This window comes from Numenius arquata, chromosome 10, assembly GCF_964106895.1.
Source record: "Numenius arquata chromosome 10, bNumArq3.hap1.1, whole genome shotgun sequence".
Classification (NCBI taxonomy): Eukaryota; Metazoa; Chordata; class Aves; order Charadriiformes; family Scolopacidae; genus Numenius; species Numenius arquata.
In genome coordinates this window covers 5,903,821-5,918,471 of record NC_133585.1, presented here as the reverse complement: position 1 = coordinate 5,918,471, position 14,651 = coordinate 5,903,821, and the positions used below count along the sequence as shown (strand labels likewise).

The 14,651-nt window shown below is 39.6% G+C and overlaps 1 protein-coding gene across 2 annotated transcripts in view; it reads right to left on the bottom strand.

Annotated features, from left to right (window-relative positions):
* Positions 1 to 14,651, bottom strand: part of VCL (vinculin) — a 61,706-nt gene that overhangs the window by 36,090 nt on the left and 10,965 nt on the right. For both annotated transcript variants that reach the window (XM_074155319.1, XM_074155320.1), the window contains exon 2: positions 1,994 to 2,064. In XM_074155319.1, the coding sequence (XP_074011420.1) occupies positions 1,994 to 2,064 (71 nt within the window). The remainder of the gene's footprint in view (positions 1 to 1,993; positions 2,065 to 14,651) is intronic.

Genomic DNA, 14,651 nt, shown 5'->3' with positions numbered 1-14,651 from the left:
GAATTACAACAAGTAATATGAACACATTGCAAAACATCTGATGTTAATTATATGCATTACTCGGACTCCCCAGTGATTAAGACAATTAAGATAAAGAACACGGCATTTTTTAACTGTAGGTCAATAGTTCCAATGTGATTTATGTCAGTAGCAAGCAAAGAGATGCATGAGAGCTTCTCAGCAGCCAAATTGTTTCGCTGCACAATCACACTCCTACTGAAAAACTTTACAGATTACCATCATATATATTTTCATTATGGACCCTCAACGCCAGTCTCAGGCAAGCCAAAATCCAGGTCTTTAAAAACAATAAACGGATCATCTCCCTTATTCTCAAGACTGGTGGTCCTTTCGAATGGAGAAAATACAGACAGGGAACGGGGTGCTAACGCATGTGCACTGCTCCTTACCCCATCGCCCATGGGCTGGTACGGGTTCATTTTTATATAAATTTCAGACTAACAAAAAACAACAAATGCAATAGATTGTCATTAAACATTAGTTAGTGCCTCTAAAGCAAGTAAACACTACGTGAAGTAGGTTTCATGACTGTGACAGAATGCTTTGTTTCTCGTTTTTCACTGTACCACAATTCAAGCAGTCATGACTTGCTGCAGAAAAAGTTCCTGCACCCAGCACAAAGTGGTACTATTCAGCAGTGCTTGTATCGTATTTCTACAGTAATTTAAATATTTAAGTCTCCACAACCTGCTAAGTGTTGATCAAAGACTGGTTGCAGTATAGCAATTAAGAAAATCTCTTTTCCTTAATCACTTGCCTAGGTGAACAAGAAGCTGGAAATTAACTAAAAACTCTACACAGCCTAGAAAATGAGCACAATCAAAATTACGTATTTGTAGACAACTCATCAAGAAGTAAGAAAAAAGTTTTGGTCTCATTTCAATACAGAAACTCTCCCCTCAAAAAAAAAAAAATAGAAAAGAAAATCAAGCCTGTCTACACCCAAACAAGATCTCACAGCAGGAACACAGCATAATAAATACTGTCGTGGGTCGTATCAAAGGACCATTCAGCTCAGTATCCTGTCTCCAAAAGAAGCTGCAAGTAGATGCCTAAGGAAGGTTAAGAACAGGATAAGCATTTATCATACTTCCTCTAGGCGCTCTCCCATCCCCCAACTACTTTCAGTTCTTGGGATTTCCTGCAGTTTGTCTATTTGATAACCCACAATGGATTCCTCTAAGTACTTATCTATTAACCTCCAAACTTATACAAAGAATTTTAACAGTACATAAACTACTGCCTCAAAGCAATGTCCCCATCAAGTTCTCGCACAAGAAGCAAAGTGCAAGTTCCCACCTTCTCCACGTAACTCACACTTTCTTTTTTGGACTATCTGCTTGTTTTGTGTTTGGGAATACAGTAAAATATTCTCTATACATTGGACACCACTAATAGAGCAGTCATTACATTCAGCAGGTTGTAGGACAAAGTCACTTCAGTGAAGGTTTGTCAGTTGGCAGGAAAAAGCTTGGCAATTCCACAACAAGAAGTGATAAATGATTTTTAAGACCTAAGGCAACGAAGGAGAAAGTCAGTTGTCCTTGACACCAAGCCACGGAACTAAGAGTGTCAGTCACTGCTCTTCAAATATCTTACATTTCCAGGCAATTATATCATGCATCAGCTGCCTATACTGACAGATTCACACTTTTCCACCAACCAATTTAATTGGAAAAGACTGAGAACTTCACATTATCTCTGACACCATTAGGCAAAACTACAACTGCACACAGGTAAGCACTGAATTTATTTTTAAAGGAAGAAATACCCTAGATACATACAGGCATGTAACAGGAAAGGTCACTGTTGGGCAGAAAGGTCATTGCTGACAAAGGTCAGCGTGAAGACCCCAAAGAGCTATTGAAACATGAGCATTTTCTGATCTTTACAGCAGAAATAAGTAACTGCTCTAACATTGGAACAAGTTTCCTGTACCTACAATAGAAGATTTACAAAAAAGTGAGTTTACTTGATAAATGCTGGTGGCATATCCCTTTTCAAGATCTGGTCTTCTGTTGTCTGCACAGTCTCTTTTCCAACCTGCAGGAGAAAAAAGTCACACTTAAGATTAAGAATTTCACTGTAAAGCCTAAATGAAAACAAATAGCAAAATATCAACCAAAAAAACCATTATTTGTACTAATGATAATTCCTTTCACTAGGTCTGCCGTTGTGTCTGTTTTTGAGATCACTATATTCTATGGTTAGTCCAATGCCTTAGAAATCATACGTTGTTTCCTGCCAATGTAGCCAATTAGTAGTAAAAACTTAATCACTGTGAACTCTGTAGGCTTCCCTCCCTCCTAAGCCCAAAGGTCAGAAATCAAGTTCAAATAAAAAAAAAAAAATTGCCCCATTCTGCTATTCAATGCAGTCTATTAGAAAAATGTAGTTAATTACTGAAAATACACCCCACATCCACATTCACACCATCCTTTAGGCAAAAGTAATTATGCAGAAGCTAATAAAGAAAGAAATAGAGTAAGATCTGGAGTTTTCTATACACTAGCTCTTGTGTTATACAATAGAAGTCTTTATAATTGGTAGCTGGCTCTCTGGACTGTGAGATCACCAACTTGACAAAATATTTCCAGCTCCTTTGTTCACTGTATTTTCCAGCTGAATAAGCTATTCAGAAAGGCATCACAAAGCAGAAGGTCTTTAACCCAGACACTAGTTTGTGTTAAGAGCTGCCAGGCCTGCTCAAGCTAGACAAGATAGCCCTGAAAATCCCCGAGTTAAAAGATTTGCCGGTTTTTGACTGAAGTTGCATGTGCCAGTATGCACAGCACTTGCCACTTCTAATGCTCCACAGCCTTCCAGAAGCACCGTTTCCTTGCAAATTAACGCTGCTCCGCTAAAAACCGTGTCTCCCTCATCCGCTCCTTTTCAGAGGGGCTTTACAGAAGTACATTGGCCCTAGTATTTTATTTTTTGGTTCAAACACAAAGTCAGCTAGTCTACTGGGTTTTTTTTTAAAAAAAGATCTATTAGTAATAGAGTCACAAGTCGTCCCATAGATATTTGTAAGTAATGAAGGGAAGAGCAGAGAGGAGGTTGAACGTTTTCAATTTTATGGCAGGTTTCTGTCACTTTTCCTTGTTGTAGGCTCACTAATAGCCATGCTCCCTCCTAGTGTAGGGCACCGCGCCATTGCTTTGACTCCTAAACTTCATGACAACGGCTCAGGAGCACAATTATAAATATAACTCATGTCCCGTTTCTTGGGAGAGGGTTACATGACCCACCAGAGAATATGCCTGCTTTCTTCTAATTATTTCCATTGCCCTCATGAAACACATTCTTTCCATTTCTCGCATGTCTGTATGCACACATGGAGGATAAAGATGACATGGAAAAGGAGTAATTTGCATAAACTTTGGATTCCACATCATTCAGACAGAAGGCTGTCACAAAGTATTACTCTTCACTGTCACTTAATTTTCAAAGAACCACTGGGAGGAAATCCCATTGCCTTCAAGATGTATTTCTCTTGCAGTTGTATCAATCTGCTTATAGTTCAGTTTATTAAAAAAAATATTTCTGAGGACATACAGTTTTTAGACAAAGCATGAAAAATAAAGCTGGGGGGGGCAGCTTCAATTTGAAGGTCATTCTAGCAATCGTTATTGCTATTTTATATTGAATAGTCAGTCAGGAGCAACTAAGAAACAATTTCTGCTCAAGGTACAACACATTTGATGCTTGATGTAAGTTACTTGTAGTTTTATTAGACCATACTAAATGCATTTCTTCATTCAGTCTGGAAAGGATAAGTGTCTTCTATAAGAGGATATATCTAACTTCACTACTCAGAGAAGCATTATCAACTAATTATAGATAGACGTATACATACTATATATGCACTTCATATATTTATACATACACACATATATAAATGGACGTTTTTGCTATGCCTAGCTAGCATCCCTAGTCTTCAAATGAAAGTAACAACTAGGATATGAGTCAAATCCCATTTTCATTTTTTGCAGGGAGTTTTAACCTCAAAACTTCCCTGAAACAGACACAGTCTTTGGACCGAAGTCCAAAGGCAAACCATTTCTCTTCCAAGATCATCACAAAGCAGATATACTCATTCCTCCAATATCCTCAGCACTATAGAGCACACAGAGAGGGCACAGGATTTCAGGCAGTTCCCATGAGGCTTCAACTAAAAAGGTCCCCTACCTTTCTAGAAGAATGGACTTTTTACCGTATTTTAAGCACCAATACAGCACACACTCACTGAATCTGTTTAAACATAAAACCTCGTGGCTAAAAGGAAACATTCCATATTTACATAGCTATTAATTAACCTCTCCAGAAGTTGCTCTTCGCATTTATAGCCAAGTTACAGAGAGGGAATGTAAGGAACAAATGTCCTCCACGTACCATCTAACACAGGCAAAGTCGCAAAACATGAGGCCACATTCATGACTAAAAATACACAACCCCAAAAGAGTTTTGTGGGTTTTCTTTTTGAGCTTTGTGGTTAGGGGGATTTTTTTGTTTCTTACTTTTTGTTTTAATAAGATCCAGTTTCTTCAGACCGAATTTTACATGGGCTAAGCAACTTTCAGACACACGGCTGTGTAACACCAGGTAGAGATTAGCTCAGCTTTACCGTCTCCATATTCCAGTGAGAGAGAGAGAATGAAGATTTTTTTTTTTTTTGCCTTAAGATGTAATATCTACACATTCGCTGTTTCAGACAGAAGGTTTGTCGAGTTTCATGCTAATACACAACAATTATCTGGGAAACCTGTATTTTATTTGTATCCAGCAGTATACATGTGGAAAAAAAACAATTCCTACATGGGTTTCAGATATTCTTACCTCCTAAGATTATTTTTCTCTGACTAACTGAGAAGCAACAGTCTCCATAGAATAGAAGCTTCTGCTCTTAAGTAATACCAAAGTGGCCATTACTCACAGTTCCCAAGAAACCGTGCTGGTTAATACAGTAAAGAGACCATAACTTCTTGAACGCTGTACCTTCCCAGAGCGGCACAGAGGAAGGAAAGCTCTCAACCAAAACTTACCAAGACAGTTTCAGAGTCACAACTTCTACCCATCTATATTAATTTCTTTACTCTTCGGGAGACTGGAGGCAAATCAGTTGAATCGAAATAAAGAATGAGCTACTTCCCTCTTCCCTGCTACTTAACAGTGAACAAGAGGCTGGCAAGTCTAGAAATTTAAAGGAAATGGGACACACAAGTCAGAGGGCGTATATGGCCACTGGAAAACCTTCTAGGAACATTGCTGGAAAAACCAGGAGACAGAGATTTCCAGCTGCTTTTGCTCTTAGCCTTGCTTGTAGGTCTCATGCACTCTTATCTGCCACTTGATTAGTAGAAGATCAGTACGTTTTAAGCTTCCTGCTGGGGAGTACCGTCTCCATGGAATACCAAGAGGAAATCTTTCTGATCAGGCTGAGTTTTTCCTTATAACCACTTTTGTAGCTTTTTATCGTCTCTGCTTCTACTGCAGGAAAGACAAGACATGAGCACCCCACGAGGTCCCTTTCCCATCTCTTAGCCCGCTGAATATAGCAAAGAACAGCTGTTCAGTGAGAAGGGGAAAGAGTTTCAGCTTCTGTAATTCTCTAAGAGTTTGTTTAAACAAAAGACACCACAAACACCCAGTAATATCTAGTTCTCTTAACTTCCAGAAGTTTGAAAGTACTAACTGCATGTATCATATAGAATAAAACATACAAATATTTAACATGAGAGTCCGAAGTTTATTATTTGGGGGTGGTTTTGGGGTTTTTTTTTTGTTGTGTTTTCTTTTCTTCCTTTTTGAACAAATATTCTTCTGAATACATGTATTGACAACACCGATTTGACAATTTGCCAAATGCGGGAAGTGAAATTTTCCTTGCAGCTTATATGATTTCCCCAGTTAAAAAAGAAGACCTTATAAGAATTAGTTCTCATGCTGTTCCAGAAGCTAATTTAAAACATCTGTCATTTTAGCAAGGAGCCTAAGAATATTCCTGCATCATCATCCAGTGAATACATACAGCCCTGGCTGTAACACTAGCAGAGCCCCAGGCTTCTCCCAAAGAATAAGCTACAGGATGAGTTTTGCTTGACACAAAGGGGTCCTCCACAAGCTGCAGATGGAAATCTGCTCCACCAGAACCTCCACGGGCTGCAGGGGAACAGCCTGCCTCATCATGGTCTTCATGGGAATCCCTGCTCCGGTTCCTGGAGCACCTCCTCCCCTTCCTTTTTCACTGGCCTTGGCATCTGCAGAGTTGTTGCTCTCAGATGTTCTCACTCCCTTCTTCTGTCTGCTGCTCTGCAGGGTTTTCCCCCTGCCTTCTTAAATGTTATCCCAGAGGTGCTACCACCACCACTGATGGGCTCAGCCTTGGCCAGTGGTGGGTCCATCTTGGAGCCAGCTGGCATTGGCTCTGTCAGACACAGGGGAAGCTTCTAGCAGCTTCTCACAGAAGCCACCCCTGTAGCCCCCCTGCTACCAAAACCTTGCCACGCAAACCCAATACAAGTATTTGCTATAACTCTACAATGACAGCAGTTTCTACATTGCGTATCCATGTCTAGAATCCATTTGAAAACAGAGTTGCCACTCCTTTCCCCCACCCCACATTTTAAGAAAGCAAAATTGGCCTAGATTTCAAGACTATGAACAATCCATCAAGCAGAGATAGAAGCAAGTCAAAATTACACCAAAAATTTATGCACACTCCTTCCTGGCATAGATGATGCACATTTCAGTTCCGACTGCAAAATACAACATAAGCAAAGAGAATTAAATCTTCATGAAAGCCTTTTGAATTCTGGTGACAGACTGAGGGGGTCTCACATGTGACAATATAAGGAAAACAAAGACTGAAGTTAATGGTACGCAGTTTTGTATCTTATACCTTTCACCGAGTTCACCCCTCCCCACAAGGCTTGCCGCTGAAGGCCGAGAAAGCAGGTTCTGTATCTCAAACAGAGTTCAGAGATAGTTTGTCTCAGCGTGTTCAAAAGCATCAAGGGCTCAATAACTACTTCACAATTGTTCAGTTTTCCCTTTGTGAAACCAATAACTGGAGCCAAATTACATGGACAGCTTTTGGGAATGAGCTCTGGCAGCAAAAAAGAAGCAAACAGGACTTAGCTGCTTACCTTCACTGTTGACAGTCACAGAAATACAGCTGTTAATGTTGGCTTTTTTTTGTGCCCTGACTTTTAGCTACCATAACCCATGTGGAAAATGTTAGCAAAACAGAATTGCATACATCCTGGCATAGCAGCAAAGCATAAAACTTTGCCAGATGCAAGTCAAACAGCATCGGGATACATCATGATATTTCTTGGTCACATCTAAATTTCACAAGTCACCCAAAAATTACCATCAGATGACATAAACAGCTCCCAGTAAAGACAAAACTTTCGACAAACTGAACAGAATAGACAAGGAATGTTCAAGTGCTTTCAGAAAAATCTAAAAGAACAGGTTTACAGGTTACTCCTCACAATCTAATCCTTCTCATCCAATAAGGTTGGAAAGAACCAGTTATAATAAGGCACAATAACACCGTAAGTTTTTCCTTCAAAGGCTCTCTTGGAAGCATTTAATAAAGCAAGTTTCCAATTTCTTCATCATTCCACTTTCACCTCGCTTTGAATGACAATTGGGATTGATACATCACTTGCAATTAGTGAGTTTAACACTGTTTTAAGCAGCTTTCAGTTTTTCTACTTATCTGCAGGGGAATAGGCCAATGCAATTAGAGACTGAAAAATAAGTCCAAAGAAATAAGCAGCTGAATTCTCTTCCTGCTTCTAGTTTATGCCAAACAAACAAAGCACACATACTACCAGTGACACCAGTTAACAAGACCACTTTTCCTTCAAGCCAGGCATGGATCTAAAGAGATTGCTGAATCACAGCCCATCCACTTTGCCTTTCAGTTAATATGGAAGCTCTATACTGGCTCCTGGTTTTCTCATGATTACCCTGGAGACCACATTTCAGGCATAGCAAGGTACAATTTCAAAGTCATCTGGCAATAAGTCAAGTAAATTAGAACACCCCAGCCATCTGGTCCCTAATAGCAGCAAACTGACCTACCTGTCTACACTGGTGATTAAGACAAATTCAATTGGCTTGAGGCTAAGGAAATCCTGCCGTCCAAGTAAAATACATAACTATGAAATGAGAACCATATGGAAACCAGAAAGTGACATCATTTGAGTACCAAAAGACTTTCATTCATGCTGCCATTGTCTAACTTTGTTACCAGTACAGAGCTGAGGCCTGGATGGTTTAGCTAATTACAGGATGCACAACTTAAAGGAAACAATAGGATATACTGATTATGTGAGAAATTTTACAGAACTATTATAATTTGGAAATCAGTTCTTTTATCAAGGGAAGAGTTTCTTCTTCTAAACCACTACTTGCAAGTTAAAACTACTTTAAGACACTGTAACTCCACTTCAATCAAATTAGATAAGTCAGCTCTGACCTTTCAGCAAATACAAAACTCACTTGAAAAAAGATACAGCAACTATCCTCTGCAAATAAGATTTACAGCTGCAACTACCTATTCTCACCTCATGTTGAAGTCTAAGGAAAGTGCCTCATACCAAACAGCATGCAGACTCCAAAACCTCTTCATTTCCAACTACCCAGACCCGTGGAACGCCACGAAGTTTCCAGCACCTCTTAACATTAATCCTGCAGTAGATGTATACACAGATTAGTACTGTGCTAAAAGATAACACACGTGATACCATAAAACTCAATTCTCTCCTTATTCAGATGCTTGTCCGAAAAGCAAGCACCCAACAAACACTGTGATGCTGCTGGGAGGTTTGCATTATCTCTGACAATCTGCCCATATCTGCATGTTGGAGAGAATTTTTGTTCTCTCTTCCCCCACCCCCCAGTAACTGAGATGCATCCTGTCCCCCAGCCTCCCAGGCGTTAAGTCAAATAGAAGCATCTAGAAAGTTTACTTAAGATTAAGGCTTTTGGGCTCTGTTAGTAACAGAGTAATAAGAAGCCTCACCATAGGAAGTTTATAGATCATAGAAAGTGGAAGAAAGATTTCTTCCCAGAGACAGCAGAGTGGTCTGTGAGAATCTGTGTTTCTAATATAGATAAATATTGTAATGCAGAGTCTCTAAACCAACCCAAACTATAGCTTCACATAGGTAGTAACAGACTTCCTCCTCGGGCTGGGTTTTTTCCTTCATCAGAATGACAAAGTAAATTGGAGGTGGTCTCTAACAATGTTATTAAATTGGTGTTTAACTTATCCACATGTTGGCACAGAAAACACTTAAGGAGCTGAAAAATGAGAGTTGGGCCTTTGCCAAGAGAGTTGCACTCCTGGGTTATGTTTTCCCAGGTGCAAGACCTTACACTTGGCCTTGCTGAACTTCATAAGGTTCTTGTTAGCCCACCCTTCCAGCCTATCCAGGTCTTCCTGCAGGGTGGCTCTCCCTTCCCAAGTGTCCACTTCCCCACTCGGTTTGGTTTCATCAGGGTACACTTGATCCCATCATCCAGATCACTTAGGAAGACAGTAAACACCGTTGGGCCCAACATCCATCCCGGGGGATCCCACTTGTGACAGATTGCCAGTTTGAACAAGAGCTATTGACCACCACGCTCTGTGTGGGGCCTGTCAGCCAGTTGCCCACCCACCACTTGTCTACACCATAACACATCAGTTTCTCCAGGAGGAGGCTGTGGGGAACCGTGTCAAGGCCTTAGAGAAATCCAGGTAGATAATGTCCATCACTCTCCCCTCATCAACCAAGCAGGTTACTTTCTGGTAGAAGGCGATCAGGTTTGTCACACACAATTTGTCCTTGGTGAACCTGTGCTGGCTTTTCCCAATCACGTGCTTCATTTGACTTGTGGTAGCCCCCAGGAAGATTCGTTCTATACCTTTCCCAGGGACTGAAGTAAGACTGATGGGCCTGTAATTTCCAGGATCCTCCCCTCTAAGCCCTTCTTGTAGATGGGGGTGACGCTAGCCATCTTCTTCCAGTCTTCTGGGATGTCCCCTGATCTCTACAACCTCTCAATGATTATAGAGAGCAGCCTCACAACGACATCAGCCAGCTTTCTTAACACCCTCAGGCGGATAACGTCAGGGCATATTGATTTATAGGGGTCAAGCTCCTGCAATAGTTCACATACCAACTCTTCCTTCACTAGTGGTGGGTCTGTGTTTGCATCATTTTAATATAACACAACTGAAAATGTAGGTTGGCTACCAGACACTGAATTTTAGGATCTTTTATTTTTCATATGCAAACTTACACTGACTTCTGAAAAGAGACTGTTCAACTCTGATTTCCCACTCTTACACAGAAAGAAAGGTCAGCACTGCTTCCCATAACGAGCTCCCTCCTAGAGCATCACTGGTTTCAGAGTAACAACATTTTTTTTCTAAGTTCAAGAGAGTAACAGTTCCCTGCAGGAAGAGGAAGTTTATAGGCATGAGAAAGAAAACAGTTTTGAACACCTCTGACAGCAGGGGGAGAAGGAAAACCAATTATCATTGATTTTAAGACACAACAAATCAGAATAAGGGCTCACTTGGAGTCCTGATAGGGGTGATGCATTTATCAGCAAACAGAATACTCACCACTCCGCCATTTACATGACACTGCTTTTTAATATGTTCTAAATGTAACTATTTTGCCAAAGGCACTGTCATGAGACCACCCTTCATTCTAAATAATTCTAAAATTCTCAGAACAATCCCCCCCCCCCCTTCCCATGACACTGTTCCAAGTTACCGAACTGGTTCTAATCTGCCTGTCACAAGTGCTGGCTTATTTATCTGTAGCCCTGTCAAGCAAGTATCTATTTCCATTACCTTGATACATTACAAAGACTAAATGGGTTTAGTACTGAGGAGGCAGAGAAGGAATACATGAGATGCTACCTTAATCTATTTACTTAAGTCAACCTGCAAATGCAGGAACTAGACAGGGTTCTGTCCCTTATTGACTTTGTTTAATCCTAGTCTTTCCCTCGAGGAAAACACTCATCTAAAATTAGCTTTCTTGATAAAGTAATGTTTTTCACTCAGGTTTTTAATATTATATTAAAGATATTTCAATGTGTTCACTAATATGTGGTTGAAGCAACAGAAACTGATAGCAGTTAGCTTTTGGCATAAGCTCTCCCACAGTAAATGTTTCTTCACCAGCAAGATATGTACTAACATGGTATTTCATAGTGATTATCCACCTTCTGTCACATATTGGACAATTTTTCTTTCATAAGAGTCTCATTTCACTTGACTAACAGTTAAGTGTACAGTAAGTTAATGGTATAAATCATTGCTCAAATGTTAAATGTGATTTAATTAGCTACAACAATATCTAGTTACCTTAAATAGAATAAGGACTAGAAACGGTGGGCTGTTTTCCAAGGGACAGTGCTCATTTACAGCACCATTAAAAACTTAAGTGTGTCAGAAACTTGATATTAAGTGATTATTTTCCAGCTTGACTTTGCCTTCAGTGGCTCGTGACTACTTATACCAGCTCTGCAAGGAATTTGGCATGTAGGAGATGACCCACTTATGTGCAGAGGCATCACAAATAATTTGCAAACTACTACAAAGCAGCTACTCAGCAGAAATAATTCACAGAGGATATTAAAAATCAAACAAAGAAGTGTCTGATCTGGTATTAGTTCCAAGTTGGATGAAGATCTACTCTGCTGTTAAAATTAGTTCTAAATAAAACTTAAACTTACTATGTGGTCAAGTAACAAACTACTTTTCACACCCAAAAAAGCTTTTAAAGCAACTACTTTCAACAGCATTTGCTATTTATTTCTTGACTCACACTGATAAAGAACGTTATTCTTTGAAGAGATTAAGTGGCCAAGGCTAATAAACTATGGCATAGCAGCAGGTGTTACCAATGTCGTCAGAATCTCCTACTAGAGGATGATATAACCAATGAGTGGTATAATCTAACTAATTCCTAATTTGTCAGTGGCTCCTGTAGCTCTGTAACATGAAGCTCCTACTATTCTCATTTGAAACAAAGAGGAAAAACTACATCGTGTAAGCAAGCAACTTGAAGGTTACAACCCAGTACATACAAATATCTAGGCTAAAACTGCTTATTTTGTTAAGTTCCCATGGGTGGCAGAGCTGGACAAAGTTTGGCTTCACCTCTCACATACAAAAGGAATAATCCTAGTCACTGTTAGTTTGAAGTCATACAGAAGTAAAGCCTCTATAAACTTGTCTTTAAAATTAATCTTTAAATTTGACACTGAATCATAAAGAGACATCAGAAAGTTCAACAACATTAAAACAACGTAAGTTTTTTTCACTGGAATTTGTTAGCATTTTAGAGCTCCATTGTGCCAGGCACTGTGCAAATACATAATATTATCCAGTCTACATATAACATTAGAAGAATGATGAATATTCATCAAGTCCATGTTAGAATAAGGATAATAAAGTGCCAACAACACTTAATAGTATATAAATGCTACCACTTTGAGAAGTTACAGGTACCATTTTTAATTGTTTAAATCCTTTTAGAAGTTTAATAGAAATTAATGAAAAATCCTTTAAACCTTTGTAAGATAAACATATTTAGAGATGCAGTTCCTTCACCTGCTACAAGGATGTGGTTGAAAAGAGAAACAGCAGTATCGCAGCAAATCTGACTAAAAGCATCTCCTATAACAGTTCCCAACACCATTTTGTCCTATTTGAGGAAGTTGCTCCAAATTTAAAAGCAATGGTACAGGAGAGAACCACCCTGAGCAACCATTATACTCCGTGAATCTAAAATAAAAGTTTTTGGACCAGCTAACAAGCGAGCTGGAAAACCTGTCTGAAGAAAGGAACTACCCTCAATTGTGAAAGCAGACGGTAGATACATCAAGTTTACAAACCCCCTCGCAGCTTACTTCCTCCATTACCACACAGTAACACAAGGCTAAAAGTTATCAGCATCACCAAAATATTTAAAACTAATAAACCTTGTGCAGGAAAATTTGCTCTTTGCGAGGAAAAAAGCGTAAGACAACTGTATAAAAATCTGCCACGACAAAGGCTAAGCAACAACTCTTCGTAGTAGTTAGTAATTGCTTCAGGGTTGTAAAGTCTCTTTAGTGTTTCACTATCTTGAGTAATTGGAGAACAGGTCAAAGACTCCAACTGCCTCCCTCTCCCAAATTGCCAGAGCTAAATTGGTATGCCAGACGATAGCTTGCAATTGAGAGAGAAAACAACTTTTTTTTTTTTATATATATATATTGCTTTGAACTACAATAATCATTGATGTCGAGCTGGGAAGATTCAGAAAAAATAATAATAAAAATCAGATTAACAGAGAAAAATACATTCCTTTGTGCTGCATGGGGAGTGGGGTGGGCTGGGCTGACAGCTCAAGTGCCAGTGGAGTCTAGGCAGAGAGCTAAGGAATGCAGGTTTCTCCAGCATTAACTTCAGAGAAGTAAAAGAAACACTGTGCAATTACCTTCCCCCCCACCTCCCCCAAAGAAAGACTGAAGTCAAGCTGAAACCCAACTAAAATTTACTGAGGTTCTCACTCTTCCCACCCCTTGATTTTTTGAGGGGGGAACTTTTTATAAGCATGACAAAGAACCAAGCAGCACTTCGTCAGTTGCTACAGTTAACTCAGTTGTGTGGCAGTTACTGGCCCTTCACGTGCAATTTTTTTGGTCATTCTATCAGGGCAAGCTAAATAAAAAGTGACCTTTTCGCTACTACTCTGGAGTTTCGAGAGAAAGTCCATTTGTTCATCTCTGTTACTCAGCACAACTATTATGCTGTAGAAGCTGCAAAGAGCTAGACTTGTGAAAGTGATTTTTAGTGTAGTCCAACAAACACCAGTCAGTTTACTGACTCGGTCTCTTACCTAAAGCCTCATAGAAGTTACTCACTAATTTAAGAAAGTGTTTTTACACTTGAGAATAAATTTTATTTCAAGTGTTGAGTTGGTTTTGTGGCCTTTTTGTAACCAAATCAGCTTTTGAAGACGTAGCTGAAAGGATATTTAGACACGTGTGTACACATTCAGAGGCTGAAATGGGAAACTTCTTTTGAAATCAATCTTGAGCAAATTCACCAAAAAAAAAAAAAGTGTAAGATTTTAGAAGCAAATAGACACACCAAAGAAAGTAACTTTCCCAGTAACTTCTGACTGGGTGCCTGAAGCAGCATTTTTGTAGGGATAACCCCTAAGATAAACAGTCAGTACACCACACTCCAGTATTCAAAACCTCTCCTAAGCAAGTGTAGATGTTTACATGGCTATATGTTAGCAACTGACAGGGTTTCCATAGAGTTTAAGTAGGAAGGCTGAACACGTCAGCTTGCATACAGCTAAACCCCAGCACTAATTGTTTCAGTCGATTATGTACTACTGTATCCCATTTTGAGATTAACAGCTTAACCACTCATTGCCCGTGCGCAGACAGGTGTTTTACTCATAAGCGGGAAGTCCGTTTGTTCAAAACCTAACCGAATTTGTGGTTCCCAGGAACCAAATCTACCCAAAAACTCTTGTATCTCACAGGTTATCTGTCTGTCACATGTACTATCAGTCCGGTTGAAGTCTGTTTCTGTTCCTTTTGAG